The 26,397-nt window shown below is 44.0% G+C and overlaps 1 protein-coding gene across 2 annotated transcripts in view; it reads right to left on the minus strand.

The window, feature by feature from the left end:
• Positions 1-13,903: 13,903 nt before the first annotated feature.
• The window catches only part of VIT (vitrin), a 125,032-nt gene continuing 112,538 nt past the window's right edge, over positions 13,904-26,397 (minus strand). For both annotated transcript variants that reach the window (XM_070379737.1, XM_005901911.3), the window contains 3 exons: positions 22,214-22,440; positions 19,286-19,799; positions 13,904-15,941 (listed from right to left, as the gene is read on the minus strand). In XM_070379737.1, the coding sequence (XP_070235838.1) occupies positions 15,763-15,941; positions 19,286-19,799; positions 22,214-22,440 (920 nt within the window). In that variant the 3' untranslated portion in view covers positions 13,904-15,762. The remainder of the gene's footprint in view (positions 15,942-19,285; positions 19,800-22,213; positions 22,441-26,397) is intronic.

Below are 26,397 nucleotides of genomic sequence, written 5' to 3' on the forward strand. Positions count from 1 at the left end.
ACAAGGAGAGATAAGAAAGCCTTCCTCAGTAATCAGTGCAAAGAAATCGAGGAAAACAATAGGATGGGAAGGACTAGAGATCTCTTCAAGAAAATTAGAGATACCAGGGGAACATTTCATGTAAAGATAGGTACAATAAAGGACAGAAATGCTATGGACCTAACAGAAGCAGAAGATATTAAGAGGTGGCAAGAATACACACAAGAACTATACAAAAAGGTCTTAATGACCCAGATAACCATGATGGTGTGATCACCCCCCTAGAGCCAGACATCCTGGAATGTGAAGCCAAGTAGCCTTAGGAAGCATCACTACGAACAAAGCTAGTGGAGGTGATGGAATTCCAGTTGAGCTATTTCAAATCCTAAAAGATGATGCTGTGAAAGTGCTGCACTCAATATTCCAGCAAATTTAGAAAACAACAGTGGCCACAGGACTGGAAAAGGTCAGTTTTCATTCCAGTCCCAAGGAAGGGCAATGCCAAAGAATGTTCAAACTTACCACACAATTACATTCATCTCACATGCTAGCAAAGTAATGCTCAAAATTCTCCAAGCCAGGCTTCAACAGTATGTGAACTGTGAACTTCCAGATGTTCAAGCTGGATTTTAAAAAAAGGAACCAGAGATCAAATTGCCAACATCTGTTGGATCATCAAAAAAAAAAAAAAAAGAGAATTCCAGAAAAACATCTACTTCATTGACTACATTAAAGCCTTTGTGTAGATCACAACAAACTGGGAAATTCTTCAAGAGATGGGAATACCAGACTACCTTACCTGCTTCCTGAGAAATCTGTATGCAGGTCAGGAAGCAAGAGTTAGAACTGGACATGGAACAACAGACTGGTTCAAAATAGGGAAAGGAGTACGTCAAGGCTGTATATTGTCACTCTGCTTATTTAATTTTTATGCAGAGTACATCATGTGGAATGCTGGACTTGGATGAAGCACAAGCTGGAATCAAGATTGCTGGGAGAAATATCAATAACCTGAACTGTGGTGTTGGAGAAGACTCTTGAGAGTCCCTTGGACTGCAAGGAGATCCAACCAGTCCATTCTGAAGGAGATCAGCCCTGGGATTTCTTTGGAAGGAATGATGCTAAAGCTGAAACTCCAGTACTTTGGCCACCTCATGCGAAGAGTTGACTCATTGGAAAAGACTCTGATGCTGGGAGGAATTGGAGGCAGGAGGAGAAGGGGACGACAGAGGATGAGATGGCTGGATGGCATCACCAACTCGATGGATGTGAGTCTGAGTGAACTCCGGTGATGGACAGGGAGGCCTGGCGTGCTGTGATTCATGGGGTCACAAAGAGTCGGACATGACTGAGAGACTGAACTGAACTGAAGATATACAGATGACACCACCCTCATGATAGAAAGTGAAGAGGGACTGAAGAGCCCCTTGACGAAAGTGAAAGAGGATAGTGAAAAAGCTGGCTTAAAACTCCACCTTCAGAAAACTAAAGCATCTGGTCCCATCATTTCATAGCAAATAGATGGGGAAACAATGGAAACAGACTCTTCTGGGGGGCCTCCAAAAATCACTGCAGATGGTGACTGCTGCCGTGAAATTAAAAGACGCTCCTTGGGAGAAAAGTTATGACCAACCTAGAAAGCATATTAAAAAGCAGAGGCATTACTTTGCCAACAAAGGCCCGCCTGGTCAAAACTGTGGTTTTTCCAGGAGTCATGTTTGGATGTGAGAGTTAGACCATAAAGAAAGCTGAGCACCAAAGGATTGATGCTTTTGAACTGTGGTGCTGGAGAAAGACTCTTGAGAGTCCCTTGGACAGCAAGGAGCTCAACCCACTCCATCCTAAAGGAAATCAACCCTGAATATTCATTGGAAGGACTGATGCTGAAGCTGAAACTCCAATACTTCGGTCACCTGACGTGAAGACTTGACTCATTGGAAAAGACCCTGATGCTGGGAAAGACTGAAGGCAGGAGGAGAAGGGGACAACAGAGGATAGGATGGTTGGATGGCATCACCAACTCGATGGACATCAGCTTGAGCAACATCTGGGAGTTGGTGATGGACAGTGAAGCCTGGCGTGCTGTAGTCCAAGGGGTCACAAAGAGTTGGACACAACTGAGCGACTGAACTGATCTAGGATGTCCCAATCATTCTAATCTTCCCTGCTTTGAATTCACTCACTCCATGAAGAGTGGTCAAGCATCAAAGCGTGGTACGTAGGCTTCCTTTCACACAAATCCTGAAGAAATCTATCATCTTAGATATAGCCTTGAGGTTATCCCTAAGATTATGTTTAAGTTTGATGTGTGACTCTTCCATTCTTTCTACTGCAAAGGATTATCTTTTATTCCTTAGAAGAGGTTGTTTTCCTAAAGATGCTAAAAAAAAAAAAAAAAAAAAACCTTAAGAGATGCCTTAGAAAACAAACGTCTTTACTCATAAATAATTTGACCCAACCAATTTGAAAAATACCTAAAGCTTTATAACCTTCTGATAAAAAAGTGGACTTCCTTTGCTCTTTAAAATTAGACCAAATCATGCTTCTGGCTAAGATAGAGTAACAGAGACCAGATTTTCACAACTTCTAAAATAGAAAACACAACAGTCTTCAGGTATTGAACAATAGCACAAGACACAGAGAGAGGAAAACGGATTGGGTGTCCATGATGCAGTTGGGCAGTCCAGGGAGAGCCTAGACATCTCTGAGTTGCAAAGACAGAGTTGAGAGTTCTGCAAGTCCAAGGCAGCTAGAGTTTGCAAGGTGAAGTACTACAAGAGAGCTCTGGAGATCTCAACTGGGTCCTCCCCAAGTCTTCAGCCAAGTACTGTTAAGTATAAGCATGTGAGGAACATATCAGAGGCTGAGGAGTCACCCAAAAGATATAGACAGAACAATCCTCTTATGAGATTATTATCTGATGTTAGGAATAGGGTCAGGAATAGCTCATGTTTCCACCTGGCATAGTGGAAATATATCATAAAATTCGAGGCAGTAGGACTCTGAAGGTTGCTTCATTACTGTGGAAAAACAGCCCTAGGCTAAAAGTTGTTTTGTTTCTGCCTTAAAGCTCAAAAGTAAGACATGAAAGGATCAAATCGTTTTCAAGTAACTGTGACTCAGAACAAAGTTCATACATGTATATAAGTAAATGTGTGTGTGTATATATATTTGTGTACCTATTAATATTTAAATATACAAGACTATCTAACACTCAACAAAGTAATATTCATAGTATTTGGGATCCAGTGATCAGGTATGCAAAGTAATAGGAAAACAACCCAAAGTGAAGAGAAAATTTAATATATTGAAAATGACCCAGAATTAACACATGAGATAGAATTAGTGAACAATTAAATGTTCTAACTATACTGATATGTCTGAACATAGTGGAACATCTTTTAAATACTGAAAAGAAAAAGATCCTGTCAACTTGAAATTCTATACCCAGTAAAATTATATTTCAAAAACAGACTTACAAGAGCCAAAAGTACTAATGACTATTGGGATATATTAAAGCAAGCACTCAGGCAGAAGGAAATTGATACCAGATGATAATAAAAAATTTACTTATTTTTAAATCATTTTAAATGATAATTTCAGTTTAAAACAAAAATTAATATACAGGGGGTTGTAAAATAAATGTATAAGTAAAATTTATGAGAACAATAACACAACTGGAAGAGGGTGAATACAAGTACACTGCCTTAAGGTTATGGTACTGTATGTGAAGTAGCATAATATTGCTTGAAGATAGGCTGTGATAAATTATAGATGTATCCTGTTGAACCTGAAGCAACCACTTAGAAAAGACATAGCTAATAAACCGATAAAGGAGGCAATAGGCAATAAATATCCAATTAATCCAAAAGAGGATAGAGGGAGGAAAAGGGATACCAAGGACAGATATGACGCATAGAAAACAAGTAACCAGATGGTAGATTTAATCCCACCTGTAGAAGTAATCACTTAAAATGTAGACCATTAAATGTAAATGGCCTAAATGCCATAATTCAAGACAAGATTGACAGATACAAGATATCTGTCATAGATGTCTGTCATCTGCTGCATACAAGATATCCACTTTAAATAAAAAGACTCAAATAGGTTAAAAGTAGTATAAAAGGATAGAAGAAGATATGCATTGCCAAAAGAAATCTTCAGTGACTAAATCAGACAAAATAGATTTCGAGGAAAAGAATATTATCAGGGATAAAAAGTTCATTTCAAAATGATTAAGAGGTCATTCATCAAGAGAACACAATTCCTGAAAGTTTATGTCCCTAGTAAAAAAGCTTCAAAATAAATGGAGCGAAATCTGATAGTAAGAAGGGGAGAATAGACAAATCTGCAAGTTTGGTTGGTGATTTCAACACTCCTCTCTCAGTAATTGATAGAACAAGGAGACAGAAAATCAAGATACAGAGGATGGGTAGCACTACCAACCAACTTGACCTAGTTGATACTTATAGATAGAACATTGCATCCAAAAAGAGCAGAATATACTTTTTCCCCAAGGGCCAAGAACATTTAACAAGATAGATCATATTCTGGACCATAAAACGAGTCTCAATAAATTTTAAAGGATTCAAATCACACAAAGTATGTTCATAGACCACAGTGAAATTAAATTAGCAGCCAATAAAAGAAAGATGTCTGGAAAATTCCCAAGTATTTGGAAACTGAATAACACATCTAAATAACCAAAGGGTAAAAGGAAAATTGAAAACTATTTAGACTGGCAAGGATGTGGATCAACGGGAACATCCATTTACTGCTGGTGAGAATGTGGGTGGTGCAGCCACTTCAGAAGACAGTTTGGCAGTTCCTTACAAAACTAAACTTACTCTTGGCATATGATCCAGCAGTCATGCTCCTTGGTATTTACCCAACTGAGTTGAAAGCTTATAATCACACAAAAACTTACACAAGGATGTTTCTAGAAACTATTCATAATTGCCAAAGCGTGGAAGCAACCAACCTATGTGTTTCAGTAGGTAGATGGATTAAAAAAAACCTGTGGTACATCCAGACGATGGAATATTATTCAGCACTAAAAAAGAAATGAGCTGTCAAGTCATGAAAAGACCTGGTGGAAACTTAAATTCATATTACTAAGTGAAAGAAGCCAATCTGAAAAGACTATCCTGTATGCTTTCAGAAACTCTAGAGACAGTAACAAGATCAGTGGTTTCTAGGCACTGGGGTGAAGGGAGGGATGAATAAGCACAGCACAGAGGACTTTTAGGACAGTGAAGCTATTTGTATGATATTGTAATGGTAGGTACCTGCCATACATTTGTCAAAACCCACAGAATGTAGAATACCAAGAGTGAACCTTAATGTAAACTATGAGCTTTGGGTAATAAGGATGTGTTAATGTAGGCACATCTATTTTAATAAATGTACCACTCTGGTGGGGGATGTTGGTGGGGGAGTCTGTTTGTGGAGGGGAGACTAGGGATATAGAGGAAATCTTTGTACTTTTTGTTCAATTTTGTTGTGAACCTGAAGCTTAAAGTTTATTTTAAAATATTGGGGGGAAAGTGTTTTGAACTGAAGGAAAATGAAAACCTACCAGAATTTGTAGGATGCAACTAAAGAGTGCTTAAAGGGAAGTTTTTATAGCACTGAACTCCTGTATGTGAAAAGAAGAAAGCTCTCAATTTGATGAGCTCAGCTTTCACATTAAGAAACAAAACAAAGAAAGTAAAGTAAACCCAAAGAAGAACGAAGGGAAAGATAAAAATAAGAGCAGAAATCAATAAAATATAAAGCATAAAAACACAAGAGAAAGCCAATGGTGGAAACAGCTGATTTTCTTGAGAAGACAAATAAAAGGAAAGCTCTTCTGGCTGATTCTCCAGACAAACTCCTGCCCAAATGGATCAAGGAGAGGTCTTGCAACACCACCTCCCACCCAGGAAAAATGACAAGAGAGATCTCTGGGTAAAATATCTGTACTCCTATGTGCTAATAATCAGTTTCCAAAATAAGACCCAATGTGTTCTTCCGTGAGGAAAAAGCACAGGATTTCTTTGTTTTCCCAGGAAAGTTGTTTTGAATTAGTCATTTGAAAAGTTTACATATATACTGTATTTGAAGATTTTAAAACAGTACTGCTTTAACTAATTCTATACTTGCAGCTTCCTTCTTTCAACCCCCGTTATTCAGAATTTATAAATTTGAACCTACTTCATAGGTTCACTTTTTTTCTGGCGGGGGGAGGGGAGGAATAGACCATTTACCATGTTTATTCTTGCTTGAACAGAGAATCTAAATTGATCATCAGTGAATAGGGTAGACATTCAGGAACAAATATGTCTATTCTCTTAATCCTGACATTTGAAGAAAATTTATGAAGAACATTTATATAAAATAAGTTTCAGATGTTCAATAAAGGCAGTATAATTCAGGAATCTAAGGTCATGATGAATATCCCAAGCCAATGAAGTAGTGTTTTTCAGTCAAATCAATATTTAATCATTTAGCTTCTAAAAACAGCACCATCAAGCAGATGATCAAAATTATCACTGGAGAGTACTCGGAATGTAAAAAGATGAGTAAGTCATGGGCTCTGTTCCATACAGTTTTCTCTTTTCTTCCATACTCCTTACATGAAAGGTAGCATGGTTTATTCTCTTTTGCACTTTGCTTGCTTCTTTAATTCATAGCTTCACTTAAATTTATTCCCTGGCTTATTTCTGTTTTCTTCTGTGAGGAGAAAACCTTAAATGATTTGTTGTTTCCCCCAAAATATTGCTGCATAACTTTATTGCATTTACTGAAATCATACTCTATTTGCTTAAATCATTTTTTTTTCCTGAGAAAACTTGGATTTAAACCTGCCATTTATCCAGATGTGTGACTCTGGGACAAGTCTCATCTCTATTTTTCCCTCTGAAAATGGTGCCTTTACATCTATTATTCCAATTAAGTCCCTCAGAGATAGTGCCAGGCACAAAGACCCTCAGGACAGCCAGCTTCTCCACTCCCTTCCTCCTCATCCCCACCCTGCCAACATCGGGCAGCTGCAAATAGGGCCTGGCCCACAGGGAGAAACTTCACTGTGGAGAGTTCTGGACCTGTTAACCAAAAGCAACACATTACAAAGACCTCTTGTTTTTAGAAACCTTCATAATCTGAATGTTTCCAGGTGATTTATTTAGAAACCTCCTTAGAAAAGGAGTCAAACTAAAGTAAAACTAATTTTCTCCATTCCTAATTTTTTCCAGAAAATAGATTACTGACGAGAATTTATAGGCAAAGCTATATTCAGGAGGAAAAGTTAAGAAAGCTCCCTTTTAGTTCCCCAAGTGTGCTTTGTCAAGGCGCAGCCTTGCTCCTTCAACCACTGAGAAGGGTGAACCCCAGCTGCTGCAGCCCACACCGCCCCATTTCTCTCCCATGACACGCAGCAAGAGTCGCTTTTAGTATTGCTTTCTCTAATGGCCTTGACCTCAGGTTTTTTCTGCATAGGGTTCTTCAGGCAGTGACTCCTACCTGATCTGCCCAGGCAACACCTAAGCACTACCCCAGCCCAAAGGCTGCCAGTGCAGGTGTGGCATGGGTCCAAAGAGGGGATTCTTTGTTCTGCCGTTTGCTCCTTAATAAAGAGTTTCCCAATCACTGGCAGGTCATCACAGCTGGGACAGGTGACAGGGTTATGACTTGGCATTTCCGTGGATGTGTGGGATGAGGGGCATTCAGAAGTCTCATGGGGGTCAGTGCTATGGTAGGGAGGGCTTCCCAGGGCATTGGGGAAAAGCAGATGCTGTAAAGTGGCCAGGCAGTCCCAAACAACAGGGGTCACTGCCATGACCAGGGGGCAATAGGTTTGGCAGGTAAGGACACAAAGGACCCAAGTGGATTAGGTTGGTTTACTCCACAGTCAGCCCCCTTGTCCCAAGGACAGCATCAGAGCCAAAGGGCCTGGATGACAGGCAACATGAGTCATTGCAGGGGAGCTCTCAGTGGCTCAGTGGTAAAGAAACCACCTGCAGTGCAGGAGACATGGATTTGATTCCTGGATCAGGAAGATTCACTAGAGAAGGGAATGGCAACCCACTCCAGTATTCTTGCCTGGGCAGAATCCCATAGGCAGAGGAGCCTGGCAGGCTACAGTCCACAGAGTTGGGTCACAAGAGTCGGACGTGATTTAGCAACTAAACCACCACCACCAATTCCAGGGGGCAGTGAATCCACTTTATAGGCTGCAGCTGCACCCTAAGGTGGAACGTCCTTGACTGCAAAGAATGTTTTGTGAACACCTCCTACATGATGGAGAGGTGGACAGAGTGGTGTGACAACTCCTCACAAACTACCCACCTTGCTATATTCCCGAGGTGGTCTCAGGGCATTGCAACCAGACGTGGGGCAGCCTGACCCGAGCCTGGCCACGGGGTCTGTGTGGAGGTGTGCAAGGTCGCCAGGGTGCCCGGCACAGCCCTTTTCCTACTGCCTTTCACCTAAGGAGATTATCCCCAGATACAGAGTTTGGTTAGAGAAAATTTCTTAGAGCCACTTGCTTCTTAAATACTTAGTTTTAATAAATGTCCAGAATCCCTTGAAATCAAAACAGTTCATTAACCAAATACCTTCTCTTTAAAAGGAAAAGTTTGAGGGAGGCTCCACACTGCCCACTCAGCTGCCTGGGGCATGTGTAGTACCTGCCACTTAATCTGTGTTTAAGAACCTGTGAGCAGATGGACTAACATCATCTGAGCTGGTGTGTAATTGCCTGCATAATAATCAGAGAAACACAAAAAGGGACATATAGGCAAAAGGCAACTTAGGACTTCAAGTAACAATCCAGTCTCCCGAGATCTTGGATTTGAGGCTGCAGAGTAGAAAATAGAGTTGTGTGTGTTCTCAGTGACACACAACTTCCAGCACCTTTCACAGAACATTGGGACTGCATAACTGATGTCTAGGATTGATTTTAACCTCGTCACTGAATTTCTCTAGGCCTCCTCAGCCTGAGTGCAAACGAAGCCCTGTCACGATAACTCCCCAGGGGTGTTGGCTGGTCCTCCCTGATAAACTGCAGGACCAAGTATCTGGGTGGAGGCAGGGAAAGGTCTCTGTCGGATGCCCCAGATCTGCTCACGAACAAGCCTGTGGCCTTGCCAACGTCTTGCCGGCTCCCCTGTGGGCAGCTCTCCACTGAGGCTGCCATGGCTCCACTGGTATTTTGCTTCCAGAGATCTCTGCTAACTGTCCAGGATTAGAGCGACTCCGGGATGAAAGGGTTGGTTTTCCACTTTGGGAGAATGCCTTCTCTCTGTAGGTAAGAGCAGGCATGTGGGTGTTCCAGGCCTTGCATTTAGGTCAGAGGAGCTGGAAAGATCCCCTGGAGTTTCCACACTGCCTTGTCCCCTGTTCAATGAATGTATTCTCTTAGGAGAAAACCAATTACACTGCCACTTTGCCATTTAGAAAACTGTGTCTGCTCATTTATTTTGCTTGGTGCGTATCTTAGACAGTCATTTCCACAGCGGTTTGTAACCTTCAACTTGTCCCTGTTCCCTCTTTGGCTTTCAAATGCCACACAACCTCCCTACTGAGATTGAAAAGAAACTCCCTTTCACTATGATTTCAAGGAGAACTTGTAGAGTATTAGGATAATTGGGGGGAAAAATCGCTATCATAATATCAAGATACAGGTTTACAGATGCCTTGGGAATGTCAGACCAACAACAATTAAATTGACTTCGGGTCTTGTTTTGATGTTTGCACAGTTTCCATGGCTTCCAGAGTCTTGCAGTTTCTGTGCCCTGGGCAGTCATGTAAAGGCTCTTTGTTGAGAACCCAGATTCCGATTTGCCATTAACCTGAATACACCCTGCTCACCTCAACCAAGTGTGAAACTAGAGGAGTCTCAGAAAGGAGCTATTCAGCTGGAATTGTATTTTTTATATGAAAGTCTCAGCTGCCAAGCCAAGTATAGTATTTGCTTACTTGGGCAGCTTATTGCCTGTGGGCCCAGTTAGTGTGAGAGGAATGGCAGGAATAAAGTTAAGCTCAGTATTTTTCAATTACAGAACATTAAAAAAAAGAGAGAGAGAAAGAAAAAAAGCAAAGCCTTCATTGAAATTGCAATCTTTCAATCTTGTTTGCCATGTAGATGGTTATTTAAAGAGTACTTTTCTCCTCAATTACATCTTCGTACTAAGAATAGAGGTGGATCCCAGAGGCAGCAGTTCAGCTTCCCTGATGATCTGAACAGTTTTCAATGGCTAATGGCCTATAAACAAGTAATATTTTGTAGCCATTGAGGCCAAGAGACGTGAAAAGGAGTCTTTGACAGTTATGGGTTTTCTTGGATAAAACTTCTAAGCAAAACAGAGGGAGACTACAGAACTGGAAGACTATTACTCAGCGTGCATTTGGTTTTCCAAACTCAAGAACTCGTGGGCATTCATTTGTAAGCATTCAAGACAATCAAGGAACCTCGAAAGTTTACTAACTGTAAGGTGATCGGACAAAACGATGTGAATGCTCCTCCGCAGCCCGCTGTGTCAGCTTGGGGTGCTGGGGGGCCCTGCTGAAGGGGGCCGCATCGAGAGGTCCGTCCTTAACGTGTGGACAGCGCCACTCAGTTCCCAACCTGCAGGGCTGTTCAACAATTTCCAGATGAAGCTCGTCCTAGAGGAGAGTGAAAGGACTACCTGATTTTCCAGTCCTTCTCTTGTCCTCCCTCTCCTTTCTGAGACTCTGCTGTCTGCCTGACCTTGGAGTTCCTGAGTTCTTGCATTTTCCTTCCCCAAATCCCCTCTTTGCTTGGGCTACTGTAAGTTGAGTTTCTGTTACTTGCACCGGAGAGAACTTGAACCAACACAGCCCCCTGGCTCTGACCTGGCCCCTGCCTCTCCCTCCAGCCTTTTTCCCGACACCCCTGCCTCGGCCTCAAGTTTCAGGCTGTTTCTCTGTATTTCACACTGTTCCAAGCCTCCTCACCTCCCTAAGCATCTCAGACAGGGACCAGGTCTTATTAATCTTTGTATCCCAGTGGCTGTCACAATGCCTGACACATAATAGGTGCTTAAAACACATTTACTGAATGAAACTCAGGAAGGTAAACAGAAAGTGGGATTTTCATTTCTGTGGGAAAAATAAGAGTGTAAGGTGAGGAATAGTTTCCCTATGAGTAGATACCCTAGAAAGGCAGTGATTGTAACAGACAGTAATGAACCTAAGAAGGGTTCAAAAGAGTGCTGAGCCTGCATGGAAGTAGATCCTCTCTCTTGCCACCATATCCCATTTCTTTCTGAAAAATCTCTGCCTCCCGTTCTACCAATGTTATTGTATTAGGGGTTAGAACTCTCAGGTGACTTAGATTCAGAGTTCTCATCCCCTGTATTCCATGTCCTTGATGATGTATGTGTGAATTGTGTCCCCTAAGGAAAAGGGACAAGGAGGTCACTGGAAAACAGGTGGGTCGGGACTGTGTATCCAGAGAGCCCAAGTCTACCTGGCCAAGTCAGGGAAGGCTCCAAAGAGGAGATGGCATTTGGACTGAGACTTGAAGGATGGCTAGGAGTTTATTAAAGGATGGGAAGCCCAGTGTGTTCAGGGAGCTACAGGGACTATGGACTGTAGATTATAATCACCTAGCTTAAGTGAAAGCAGGTGGCTATCCAGAGAAGCAGGAGGAGTGATGGGGGGAAGTACAGTTTGCACTGGATGTTTAACAGACTCCTCACTTTGTACATTTAAGAGATCCTGAGCACACACTTAGCATAATTATACATAAATTTTAAATTCTCAAGCTTACTAGAGAACCCCCTATGCAGCCATTTGGGTTTAATTCCCAGATCTGCCTCTCCCAGCCCTATGACCTTGGGCAAGTTACTTGACATCTTCATATTTCAGCTACATGATCTGTAAAGTGAGAAGAATAATAGTACTTCTTGCCATAAATCATAGGGATGGGTGAGTTAATACATGTGAAGTCCTTAGAACAGTGCCCAGCATGCAGCACACACTAATTATTAAACACTTCACGATTATTTCTCTCAGGAGGTTGTTCGCAATCACCAGTCATGTGCTTTGTGCATAATCCCATGATATTAATTTTATCATTTTAATTGTTCATTTCCGTGGGGTTTCTCACTGGACTGTGAATTCTTCAAAGCCATTAGTTAAATAAATATCTCTTTCTAAAGTAATTGAATTCATTTCAAGCATATTTCCTACTTACTACATTTACATATTGGTAACCAGGGGGAGAACTTTTCTTAGGATTGTGACTGAAAAATAACATTATTTTCTGGAAATTCCTCTTTCAGGCTGGAAAATCCTTGACCACAGAAGCATCATCTTGTTTATAAAACCATGCCGGTCCCCCTGAGATTATGCTGGGAAACTTGCTTCATGGAGGTTTTGTCCTGATCAAAGGGATTAAAGAGCCCAGAGAAACAAAAAATATCTGAACCTTGTCAATTTGTTTGAAAATTTTTAGCAGAGCCTTGTTGCAAAACATATGACCAAGAAACCGCAAAGACCCTTAACTCCCAACAGGTGGGCCAGTTGAGTAGAGGTTAGACATCGCTACATCCAGAGAGGCTGCCCAGACACTTCCACTTGTTTTGGTTGATTTGGAGGAGAAAGGGCACAGAAGTTCTCTGCTGAGACCTCGGAATGAACGATCGAGTTGATTTAGGAGACTGGCTCGTGTCTGCAGGACCCAGAGCGCTCCACAAAGGCTGGACCAGAGGCCCCAAGTGTGCAGAAGCAGGTGTGTTTGTGGGATGGGCATGGGAGAGGCGGTGGGGTTTTGAGCCTCCAGAAGGCAGTCAAGTGAATCAGGAATTTGGAAGATAAGAAATCTGAATTCTGGTTCTGTCCTTTTATATCTGCACAATGCTCTTAAAGCCTGGGTTTCTTTTTGTGTGTGTGTGTGTCATTGAAGGGTTTGATGTAGATTGTCTCCAAAGTTCTGTTTCTGGTGTTAAGATTTCAGTGCTTGCCCAGTGGTGTCGGGCACAGATTAGGTTGAGTAAAGAGGCTTTTAAATGCAAGTCTCACATGGCACCCATCACCACCAGGACGCTTGTCTCCACCGGATCTGTGCAAACCCAGACCTGACCCAGCCCCAACAACACCACAGCCTCCCCACTCCTCTTGGCTGCCAAGAGGCCCCCCGGGCCTTCTTGCCTGCTCTTACCTGAAGTCTGGTTCTCTTCCTCCACCTCCTGAGACAAGGCTACTTGTGCTGTCTCACCCCACATGTCTCAGGCCTGGAGTCAGGACAGGTCTGCTCCCAGCCCCCTTGAATCTGGCCTCAGCCCTCCTGCCTTGTCACTGTGGTCCTCTCCCAACCTCCTGGGCTCCTCTGCCCTCCCTGGGCACATGTGAGCTTGGCTCACTGCTTCTCTCTCCATCCTGACCCGTCACCATCTCTTGAGACTTGAACATCCACATGGACAATTCTAACAACCCTGTGATCTCTGAGGGCCTCAACAGCCTCACTTCTGGTGGTCCACACAGCATATACTCAAGTATGTGACAACATATCAACAATGGACCTGTCTGAAGAGGTTTCTTTTATCTTCAAAATTATGATACCTATAGGTAGGGTGATGGCACCCCACTCCAGTACTCTTGCCTGGAGAATCCCATGGACGGAGGAGCCTGGTGGGCTGCAGCCCATGGGGTCGCTAAGAGTCGGACACGACTGCACGACTTCACTTTCACTTTTCACTTTGATGCATTGGAGAAGGAAATGGCAACCCACTCCAGTGTTCTTGCCTGGAGAATCCCAGGGACGGGGAAGCCTGTTGGGCTGCCGTCTATGGGGTCACACAGAGTCGGACACGACTGAGGTGACTTAGCAGCAGCAGCAGCAGCATAGGTAGGGTGACCATATAACTTATTTTTCAAACTGGTACAGTAAATGAAAGAGAACACCAAAATAATTAAGTTATATCATTTTTGGAAATATTTACTTATTGATGACAAATTGGTTTTCATATTAAAGCCTCTGTAAAATAATTATATTCCAAATCTGTTTTCCAAAGTAAGACTTCTCTTAAAAAAAATTAACTTGTGTACATTGAAGCAACATTGAAAAAAACTTTATATCAATTATCTGCACATTCAAAATAATAGGCAGAATAATCGCCCCTAGTACTTATGTCCTGTAATTAGTTTCCTAACTAAATCTGGCACTGGTATCTTAATGAAGAATTTCCTTTTTGAAGCTAGTTGTCATATTTGAAGTTTTTGAACAAACCTGTCTGCAATTGCTTTTGAAGTAAAATTTATGGTTAATAAATTTGAAATCATTGACACCTTTCTCAGTAGACCACAACATTTTTAATTGCCAATAACCCCTCAGGTATCGAGAGATTGGTAAATTCTGCACAAATTCTATTAAATGGATATTATTTCTGATTCAAAATTTCTTACATAAATATTTTGCCCCAAGTATTAATACAGGTACTATCTTTTGGCCTATATTCAGAGTACCATTCTCCAAAATACATTTTTACAGAATATAACTTGTCAAGTAGGGTATAGCTATTTAGAATGCTTCTGAATGCTCCCTATCGCATATGTAATTTCATATCGTAATGAATAAGTCTTGGAAGTAAAAAGTGGGGTTCAGTCAAACCCAGGCCAGCTTATTTGAATGGAATTATTAATAGTAGTATCTAGTTAACATATGAAATATACAAGATGAATGTTAAACTAAATGGGACCCAGAACAGCAGGCATATAAACAGGGACTCTCCCAGGTAACAGCTCTAACACTGACCCTCCGAGGCAGCTTGTAGTTCTTCATCCTGGCAGCACATCCTCAGTATCATCAGAGAGCTCGTCAGACCTGTCAGTGATCCGGCTTTCGTCCCAAAGACTCAGCTTTCATAGATTGGGATGGGACCTGGGAATGAGCGTTTTACTCTAAAATGATTCTAACAAGCAGCTTGGGCTGAGAGCGGCTGTACCAGCCTGATGCCCTGCTTCCAAAGCCAGGTCACTTGAAGGGTGGGGGGCTCAAGATGGAGGGGATTTATGTATACATATAGCAGATTCACTTCGTTGTACAGCAGAAACCAACACAGCATTGTAAAGCAAGTATACACCAATAAAAAAAAAGAATATGGGAAAAAAAAGCCAAATGAGTGTGGTCCTCCAGGGCCATTCCCCAACTACTCCATACACTGCAGGAACACAGTGATTCCCACAATTGAGAAGACGAAGGTAAACCAGGGGCAGCCGTGCTGTGCCACACTGTCCCTGCACCCACATGGGCGCTGTCACCTCGAGCCAGGGGACGGCGCAGGGCAGGTGCTCTGGGGCATGATTGGGGGTGGCCCTGCCACAACCCTGTGACCACTGCCCAGAACACAGAGTGATTGCATGAAATCCTTTCAAACATTTAATAACCGACTCCTATATTGTTGTGACAAAAATGAAACTTGTGGAGAGTTAACAGATTTCTGACTGGACATAAAGATGTTAAAAATCTCACAAAAGCTCTAAGTAAGCCTATGGTAAGTGCTTTGTTCTAGTCTCAATATTTATTTTAAAAACAATTCTCAAAATGTAAAATGCCCAGCATTCCCAAAGCAAGGTATCTTTTTGGCTCACCCTACAAATTAATGATCATCTTTCTAACTCCAAGTATGAAAAACCACCCTAGCAAAGAAAAATAACAAGACGTGGTTTGCAAGCCCTGCCTTCCTGGCTGTCCCACATGTGCCCCGAAAAGTGTTGGGGGTCATCCCAGAGTCAGTCGGGAGAGCAGCTTTTGCTGGTGCTTGGCCTGCTCTGAACTCAGTTCCGAGGCTGTGAGTTGAACTCTGTGCAGATGTTCTGAATGACCTTGGGGACCACTTTGTAGAGGTTGTCAAATTCATCCACGAAGAAGGCGTGGTCCCTGGCAGGGTGAGTGGCGACGATGTCCAGCTCATCCTGGGCAGCCCACGCCACACCTATGGCATAGGTGATCACGCCTGTGGGGACAGAAGGTGGATGAAGTGAATGTCCCCAAGGAAAAGTGTGGCCATCCACCCTTGCCTTCCTGCCACTCTGTTGGCCATTGTGCTTGAATGCAACCAAATCCAAAATCAGAAATGTGCCCAAAGCATGAACATGTGCTGCATGCCAGCAGCAGTGAAACTGATATAATTGTTCTCTCACAGGGGTTTACCATCCTTTGGAGAAAAAAACAACAACAAAACAGAAGAATGGAGTCAATCCATGATAAGAATTTCATGAGGAACAGCAAGGGAATGGTATCTGGGACAAGCGAAACTTGGGTGCCCTGCAGATTATACCCCATGCCACACACCTGCTCTGTGTGTAGAGTCACGCAAAACTGAGTCTTAACCGCCTCAAAAACCAGTTCAAGATCTTTTAAATGTAAGTGAAATGACGGGTAGTCAAATCCACCTGCCTTCACTAATCAAGATTGTTTTAAGACTTGCATGTCCTGCAAGTGGCTCATAGCCACAACAATAAGATGTTTGCCTGAGTTGTTCTCCAGAAACTTGGAATCAGCTGAGCTGAGACTCAGCTGTGTCTAGTTCAGCTGAGCTGGTTAAGACTGGATAGGACCACTGACCCCCCAACCTGGCATGCGTGAATGCCCACTTAGTGGCCTTTAGAACACATGCAGAGGCCTGTAGCTTAGTTCTGCCTGCACAGAACAATTCCATATCTTTTCCTCCCCACCACTCAGATGCCCCACTCCTTTGCTATCCTGTAAAGCCCTGAGCCCCTTGCCTTTGGGGAGGTAGACTTGTGACTGGTTCTCCTGCCTGCCTTGTGGATAAGCCCTCTCTTTGCTGCAAACCTTGGCCAAAAAACAAAACAAAACCAGTGGAGCTGAATCACTTTTGGCTTGAGGGTGACTTTATAAGCCATAGGCTCCAACAGTGAGGATTTCCAGAGCAGGAAAACATGCACAAGGACCTGGAGAGCTGGCGACCCAGCATCTGCTCCATCACCACAGAAAAGTTAAGTGTTTACAGATAAAGAAGGAGCTAACAGTGCTGACTGCTGCAGGGGCATCACTGGAGATGAAAGGGAAAAGGTATCCACTGAATTCAGAAGAAACATAAGATGCCGTAGCTTGTAGAGAGAAGTGTCCAGGGAGTCAAAGCCAAAGAAACCAAGTGAATTGCTGTGAGCTGAGATTGAAAGAGAAATGAAGATAAAGAGGAGGCAGGTGGTAACGAGCCAGAACATGGGGTCAAAGGGAATTATTTCCCTCTTTAAGAAGGGAGGGACTGGAGTGTGTCTAGATACAAAGGGGAATGAACATAGTAGGATTAAAGGGTTTGGGCTGTAACCATGGACTGAGATGCCTCAGGGAGAAGAGGAATTCAGAGAGCAGGCATCTGTCCTTAGTGGGGCGGCAGACTGCCCGGAGTGTGCTTCTTGACTGGGGCAGGTGCTGACCTATTCCCATGCCCACTCCAGGCTGACCAGGGTGGGATAAGCAAGATGGCCATGAGATGGCGGGCAGAGCCTGGGGAGGGGCTTCTGCCCAGGCTCCAATCCCCCGCCTCCCCGCCACCCGCAGGGCCATGGCTTTCTCTAGCATCTTCTGGGTTCCCTTTCCTGCTGATGGGAGCGCCGTCCACACCACAGGTGGTTCTGGGCTAAGCTCTTCTCCTATTGTGGCTCATTAAGCTGCCAGGTCCTTTTCTCACCTTTCCAGTGTCTTTTCTCTGAACATTATCCACATTGGGAAAAGTCAGGGTTGGGCTTTAAAAATGCTGCCAAGTGGTCACAGGAAGAGTTTAGCTGCAGAACAGGGCTTAGACCCACTAAGATCTTGTTTCTATTCACAGATGGAAGGGCTGCCCTCTCCCACCCCCGGCCCAAGTAAAGACAACAAGACCAATATTAGAGATTTAGCTTTTCACATCCTGCAGTCCAACCTTACGGTAGAGGTCTTTCTACTGGCAATTCTGATAGATGGTCCCCCAGCCTTGGCTTGGACACCCTCGGGGACACCCCAGTGCTCATGGCTTCCATGTCACTTGCATCTGTTGGCCCTTGTTGTTTAAAGATACCCAGAACATGATAGCCCTGACAGTGCCTGGGACATCATCCTAGGTCTTCACTTTCTCCTGACCAGTGGGTCAAGGATACCCTCTGGGTGAGGCTTAAGGAGAGGCATCGAGAAAAATGAGTAAGAGGAGCTGAACACAAGCTGGGGATGGACGCTCTTGGGCTTGTCACCAAGAGTTGCCCCACCTGGCTCTGCCCACTCACTTTGGAACTTTGGGCAGTTTGCTTCTGAACCATAAACCATCCTTACTCTGCTGACAGGAGCCCACAGGGCCTTGTGACTGCTGGCATGTGGACCACCTGCCATCCCACCGTTATGAGTGCTCCCTACGGGGCAAATCACTGGGAAGACCGTCTGAACCTGGTGTCTGGTTACTTTTCCAGAAGCCAGAAATATTGGTTCCTGAAGGCTTATTTTTATATCCCTCCTTGTTTCAGAAAGGATTAAAAGCAGCTTTAAAGAATATGGGAAATCCTGCAAACAAACTCAAATTAAATGGAGGCAGAGACTTAGTGCATACACACACACGAAAACTTCCCGCACAATAGGTAAGTCTTGTTCACCAGTACTTACCGCAGGTTTTTGGTTCACTGATGACTCCGTTTACTTTTATTGTCATTACTAGTATTACTGTCACTAGGGGTTTTCTCAGGTTGTTTGTATTGTCCTTGTATTTTATGGCACTTTTCTAAACAAGGATTATATATAGATTTTGTCCAAAAGGCATTACATATGACTGATTTTTTGAACACTTACAAAAAAACGTTTTGCTCATTTTTCATGGTTTTAAACTTCCTGTTGTCCTCTTTCAAATTTCATATGGAAATATCTCTTTAAATACTTTGAATGAAAATTTCTTTGAGGTCTCCCGCCCCAAAACCTCCAATATCTGGTTAGCAATTGCTTATATGATAGTATTATACTTCTGTTTTAAAACATCCATTTTCTTCAAGTTTCTAACACAATTTTGTGGTCTTCAGGGGAGATTAGAGTGAGGAGTCAAATTCCTCTTTAATGCATCACGTGTCGGTGAGTGTGGGACATAAAGAAGAGGGGTAGCGTCCGCAGGCCTTGATGCTGTGGAAACTACCCTCGTGTCCTTGCCTGACCCTTCTTCACTACCCAGAGGGCCCTGTGGTGTTGAACTACACCCTAATGCCCTAGGGTTGTGAACATTTTATTAGGTTTAGACAAAACCGGTGCCCAGAGAAACAACCCATCAAGGCCCAGAGGTCTGCTCAGCCCCAGACTGGTCAGCAAGAGCAGCTCACTTACCCTTGTGATGGGCAAGCATGGCCGGTATCCGGATGTCGTCATAGGACCTCCCGTCGGTGATGAGTATCATTAGCTTCCTCTTGTTGGGCTTGGACTTCTTGAAGAGCTGCTCCAGGGCATAGTGGATGGCAGCTCCTGTGCTGGTCCCTCCACTCCAGTAGCCCACCCTCTTGATGGCATTGAGGACATCAGATTTGGTGCTGTACTCATCGAACCCAAACTCCAGCCGCTGCTCGTAGGTGTATTGCATGGCCCCAATCCGCGTGTCCGTGTCTGAAATCTCAAACTCCCTGCTGAGGTTGGCCACAAACTGGAGGACAGTGCGGAAGTTGCTGGTCCCCACACTGCTGGAGCCGTCGATGACGAAGCCGATGTCGGCCGAGTTTAAGCAGGTCTTGCTGCAGGCCAGTCGGTCGGTGTCACAGACCCGCTTCACCAGCGGCTGCACAGTCTTGTGGAGGCTGAACCAGTTCTGCACGGTGAGCGAGTAGAAGCCGTTGGTTCTGCACACAGCCTGGAAGACAGGGGCAGGCCACCCGCCAGGTCAGGGGTCTCAACCTCCAATGGATCACCATGACTGGCCACCTAAGGCCTCTGTCCATCTCGGTTCACCCAGTCAGGTGCTCTCAGGGCAGAGGCCCCTCTGGTTATCTCTGACCCATTCCCCCACCCTCAGCCAGGTCTCTGCTTTCATGGAGAACCATCAGTCAAGCAAATCCACCGGGAGAGGGGAATTTCTGGTTTAAGCTTCATATTTATGCCCCTCCAGGCCCCTTGGTTTGTACTGGCAGCTAGCCATAAGGCTGGCATTGGTGGGCACCAACCCATGAGGATTAAAGAAAGCTTTTGTTCTGATTGGGAAAACAAAAGGCACACAGGAGAGGAAGCTTAAGAACTGGTTAGAGGGCAGACCTGCATCCAGCAAGAAGGGGGTTCCACATCTGTGTCCGGCACCCAACTAGATGTTCTTAACATCATTTCACTACCCACCCTCTGCCCACCTTAACCCTACAGGGTGGAATTCTAACCCACTTGTCATGAAGGAACAAACTGAGGGCCAGTTGTGAAGTGACATCCTTGAGGTCACAACTCAAATCTCTCTGCCCTCAGAACCCCAGCTCTGTCCCCTGGACAACCCTGCCTCCAGGCAAATGAATGTTTACTTGTGCCCAAGCATGTTCCAGAAAAAACTCAAGGTGCCTGCAAATACACATTGAGCAACCTGGTTGGTGTGCTCCTGGAAGTGACCATTTCCCTTGCCATTGCCTCTCAAGAGGTCACAGAGAGAATCACAGACCTGCTGGCTGCTGTTGAAGGTGTATAATTAAAACATTATTTGAAAACAAGAAATGACTTTAAAATGTCCTGGGAAATGTACTTTAATTGGTTTGTAAAAACTTAATGGGGTTCACAAAACTTTCCATGGCTTAGGTGCCATATGAGATGGGTGTCGAGGCTGAGTTGAATTCTAGCCAATGGATGGGGGGCAAGGATCCCCACCAGGCAGTCTGAGTGAGTCATAACAGGAGAGAGCGTGGTGCTGGCATGGGCAGGACACTGGGTGGCTGGAGCTAGGGAGCTGGGTTAAGACCACCCTCCAGAAAACCTCAGGAGTAACAGTGAATGGAGAAGGATTTTGAGCAAGGACCCTGTGGGACTGGGAAAAAGCATGAGATGCATTGTGAAATCTAAACTGGGGAGATCCAAAAGGGAGAAAGAAGACATGTAAAGTATCAATACTCGCTTGAACCGGGGAGGTGGCACTGGGCATGGGAAAGACTGGGCAGATGTGAGCGACATGACATGGGAGCTGACAAGTTGTTCTGGCGTAACTCCGGGTGTCTGGGACAGCTGTGGGGCCAATGCACAGTCCGGAGGAAGAAGGAATTTGAGTGGGAAAGATGAGGCACTTGGCATGTTGCGTGTAGGATTTAAGGTTCTTCAGGTCATCAGGTGGAGACTAGTCTATCAGCTTGAAACAGATGGCTACTGAGCTCCAGAGAAAGCACGGCGGGAGACAATGTGTTACTGCCTGTGAGTGAAGGCTGAAGCTGTGGCCCTGGGAGAGGGTCTGGAGGGAGAAAAACTAGTGAGCACAGAGGAGAGAGCCAAGGAAGTCTATGCTTCAGGTACAAGACAGAAAAGAGGAGGGAGCAAGTGAAGTAAGAACCACACTGTCCTAGAGGTTAAGGGAGGCGAGAATGATGACGAAGTGCAGGATCTGTGCAGGGAGCTGAGCCCCAGTAGATCTGGAGACAGGCTGCTAACACTGGGGGCATCCCCCCTCCTGTCCTCCTCCTCTCCTTTTTAAACCTGGGGTCCTGTCTCTGGAGAAAGGTTTATGTGGGGTCTACCATATAAAGCATACACAAAGTGAGCTGCACTGGGGGAATAGGCCTAGATTCCCATCTGTCCTGCCTCCGTGTCCTGTTGGGCATCTCTGCGGAACTCAGGGGCAGCTGAGTTTGAAAGCCTGCGCTCCCTGATGTGGTTTAGTACCTTTCCTTGTCTTGTCTGTCAGATTAGTTGACTTGTGGTACATGTGCGCCCATGTGTGTGCTTGTGTGAAGACTTGCTGGGCTGCCCAGTTTGAGGTCCCTTGGGGCTATGAGAGGCACTCAGGGGAGCCTCTGATGTGAGGCTTTGGGGACCCTGCTCCTCCCAAGGTGCTGATGCCAGACCTCAGTTCACCAGGTACGTGGTGGCTTGTTGGGTGTTGCTTTGAGAGGGTAACTCCAGGTTCCAGACTCACCAGTCTCTCACTGGAGGCCCTCCTGCCTAGAAACGAGCTTAACATCCATTTGAAAAACACAGGAGACACAGCCTGGATGGCTGCTACAGCTGTGTGAAGTGGAGGGCGTTCTTTTATTGGATGGGTTTCCCACTTGCATACCTTACTTAGAAGGCATACCTTGTTGGCAAACGTACCTTGTTTGCAAAGTTGGGCTCCAGCATGTACTGCTTCTCATTTTCAGAGGCACCTTCAATGGTGATGAAGAAAATGTTGATGCCTGACTCTCTCGCCAACCTTGAGGCCTCCTCCACCTTGTCCGTGGGCCAGCCGTCCACCATCACCACGGCCACGTTGGGGGCACCACCTCTGTTTCCATTAAATTTGGAAAAGAAGTTCTTGGTCACAAAGGAGATGGCCCGGCCTGGAAGGAAAAGAAAACTCTTGCTTGGAGTGATTATGGAACAGATGAGAGCAGCATAAAGAGGTGCAGAAAAATATCCATTCCCTCCCTCGTTGGCTTGTTTTCTTTTTTTAATCATGTTAACTAGCTTTGGGTGTACAGTTCAGTAGTATTAAGTACATTCACAATATTATGGAACCTATAGCACTAGCCATTTCCCTCCCCAGCTTCATTTTGAGCTTCAACTTCTAATTTCCTCTTGTTTTAAAAAGGTTTTATACCATTTGCAGTAACATGGAGGGACTTAGAAATTATCATGCTAAGTGAAGTCAGTCTGACAGAGAAAGACAAATATTCTTTGATAACACATATGTGGAATCTGAAAATTAGTATAACTGACTGTATATACAAAATAGAAACAGACTCATAGAAAACAAACACATGGTTACCAAGGAAGAAATGGGGGGGGGATAAATTAGGAGTACTGGGTTAACAGATGCAAATTACTATACATAAAACAGATAACACCAAAGATTTACTGTAAAACACAGAGAACAATATTCAATATCTTGTAATAACCCCTAATGGAAAATAATCTGAAAAAAAAAGAATCACTTTGCTGTACACCTGAACCTAACACAATACTGTAAATGAACAATACTTCAATTTTAAAAATTAAAAAAGAATAAAAAGTTTTTGAGACCAGCATGCAGGTGAGAAAAGCTTTTCATGGGAACAATAGTGTCCGTTCTCTGCCTGGGTGCTGGAGCTGACCTCAGTAAGCCCCTGAGCCATTTCCAAAAGTGTGGGGTAGCCTTCTCCTTGGGCTTTGAGGGCTTGCGGTGAACCCGACGCTCCAGGTGTGGAAGGGTGTATTCTGGATTCAATGGAATCTTGTGTCATTTCCGCTAGAGGCACAGGTCTGGCTGGCCTGGAAGGCACCACACCCACTAAGAACTGAGAGATGTGTTCTACCTGGCTACGCTTTCTACTGGCCATGTGGGCCTGGATAGGTCACTCCAGACTGCTGGGCCTAGGTTTCCATGATGACAGCCTGCCTCAACTGAGAGCAGCAGTTGGGAGGGATGACGTAGCTTCCCAGCATACCTTTCTCAAGCATATACTTCACATTTGTCTAGGGCCTCAGGAGAGTTTTGGAATCAAGGAGGGTGAGAAACTATACCAGTTTTCTGGGACTTTCCCAGGTTTAGCACTGAAAGTCCCATATGCCCTTGGGGAAACTGGGATGACTGATAGCCCCAAAGGGAGGGCTCTTAACCTGGCCTCTGTGGACCCTTGGGCACTGGGGGTGAGTATCCACAAATCCCTGGAATTTATACACAGTATTTTGTATCTAGAGCCAAAGCAAAAATAATACCCAATTGTGGATGGGACTGGTGATAGAAGCAGGGTCCGATGCTGTAAAGAGCCATATTGCATAGGAACCTGGAATGTTATATTCACGAATCAAGGCAAATTGGAAGTGGTCAAACAGGAGATGGTAAGAGTGAACATCGACATTCTAGCAATCAGTGAACTAAGATGGACTGGAATGGGGGAATTTAACTCAGATGACTATTATATCTACTACTGTGGGCAGGAATCCCTTAGAAGAAATGGAGTAGCCATCATAGTCAACAAGAGTCTAAAATGTAGTACTTGGTTGCAATCTCAAAAATGACAGAATGATCTCTGTTCGTTTCCGAGGCAAACCATTCAATATCACAGTAATCCAAGTCTATGCCCCGACCACTAATGCTGAAGAAGCTGAAGTCGAATGGTTCTATGAAGACCTACAAGACCTTTTAGAACTAACGCCCAAAAAAGATGTCCTTTTCATTATAGGGGACTTGAATGCAAAAGTAGGAAGTCGTGAAACACCTGGAGTAACAGGCAAATTTGGCCTTGGAATACAGAATGAAGCAGGGCAAAGGCTAATAGAGTTTTGCCAAGAGAATGCACTGGTCATAGCAAACACCCTCTTCCAACAACACAAGAGAAGACTCTACACATGGACATCAGCAGATGGCCAACACTGAAATCAGATTGATTATATTCTTTGCAGCCAAAGATGGAGAAGCTCATTACAGGCAGCAAAAACAAGACCTGGAGCTGACTGTGGCTCAGATCACGAACTCCTTATTGCCAAATTCAGACTTAATTGAAGAAAGTAGGGAAAACCACTAGAGTATTCAGGTATGACCTAAATCAAATCCCATATGCTTATACAGTGGAAGTGAGAAATAGATTTAAGGGACTTGATCTGATAGACAGAGTGCCTGATGAACTATGGACAGAGGTTCGTGACATTGTACAGGAGATAGGGAGCAAGACCATCCCCAAGAAAAAGAAATGCAAAAAAGCAAAATGGCTGTCTGAAGAAGCCTTACAAATAGCTGTGAAAAGAAGAGAAGCGAAAAGCAAAGGAGAAAAGGAAAGATATACCCATTTGAATGCAGAGTTCCAAAGAATAGCAAGGAGAGATAAGAAAGCCTTCCTCAGTGATCAATGCAAAGAAATAGAGGAAAACAACAGAATGGGAAAGACTAGAGATCTCTTCAAGAAAATTAGAGATACCAAGGGAATATTTCATGCAAAGATGGGCTCAATAAAAGACAGAAATGGTATGGACCTAACAGAAGAAGAAGACATTAAGAAGAAGTGGCAAGAATACACAGAAGAACTGTACAAAAAAGATCTTCATGATCCAGATAATCACGATGGTTTGATCACTTACCTAGAGCCAGACATCCTAGAATGTGAAGTCAAGTGGGCCTTAGGAGGCAACACTACAAACAAAACTAGTGGAGGTGATGGAATTCCAGTTGAGCTCTTTCAAATCCTAAAGGATGATGCTGTGAAAGTGCTGCATTCAATATGCCAGCAAATTTGGAAAACTCAGCAGTGGCCACAGGACTGGAAAAGGTCAGTTTTCATTCCAATCCCAAAGAAGGGCAATGCCAAAGAATGCTCAAACTACTGCACAATTGCACTCATCTCACACGCTAGTAAAGTAATGCTCAAAATTCTCCTAGCCAGTCTTCAGCAATATGTGAACCAAGAACTTCCAGATGTTCAAGCTGGTTTTAGAAAAGGCAGAGGAACCAGAGATCAAATTGCCAACATCCGCTGGATCATGGAAAAAGCAAGAGAGTTCCAGAAAAACACCTATTTCTGCTTTATTGACTATGCCAAAGCCTTTGACTGTGTGGATCACAATAACGTGTGGAAACTTCTTCAAGAGATGGGAATACCAGACCACCTGACCTGCCTTTTGAGAAACCTGTATGCAGATCAGGAAGCAACAGTTAGAACTGGACATGGAACAACAGACTGGTTCCAAATAGGAAAAGGAGTACAAGGCTGTATATTGTCACCCTGCTTATTTAACTTATATGCAGAGTACAAGATGAGAAATGCTGGGCTGGAAGAAGCACAGGCTGGAATCAAGATTGCCCGTAGAAATATCAATAACCTCAGATATGCAGATGACACCACCATTATGGCAGAATGTGAAGAAGAACTAATGAGCCTCTTGATGAAAGTGAAAGAGGAGAGTGAAAAAGTTGGCTTAAAGCTCAACATTCAGAAAACTATTAAGATCATGGCTCTGGTCCCATCACTTCATGGCAAATAGATGGGTAAACAGTGGAAACAGTGGCTGACTTTATTCTTGAGGGCTCCAAAATCACTGCAGATGGTGACTGAAGCCATGAAATTAAAAGACACTTACTTTGTTGGAAGAAAAGTTATGACCAACCTAGACAGCATATTAAAAAGCAGAGACATTACTTTGTCAACAAAGGTCCATCTAGTCAAGGCTATGGGTTTTCCAGTGGTCATGTATGGATGTGAGAGTTGGACTGTGAAGAAAGCTGAGCACTGAAGAATTGATGCTTTTGAACTGTGGTGTTGGAGAAGACTCTTGAGAGTCCCTTGGACTGCAAGGAGATCCAACCAATCCATCCTAAAGGAGAT

This window comes from Bos mutus, chromosome 11 (assembly GCF_027580195.1).
Source record: "Bos mutus isolate GX-2022 chromosome 11, NWIPB_WYAK_1.1, whole genome shotgun sequence".
NCBI lineage: Eukaryota > Metazoa > Chordata > Mammalia > Artiodactyla > Bovidae > Bos > Bos mutus.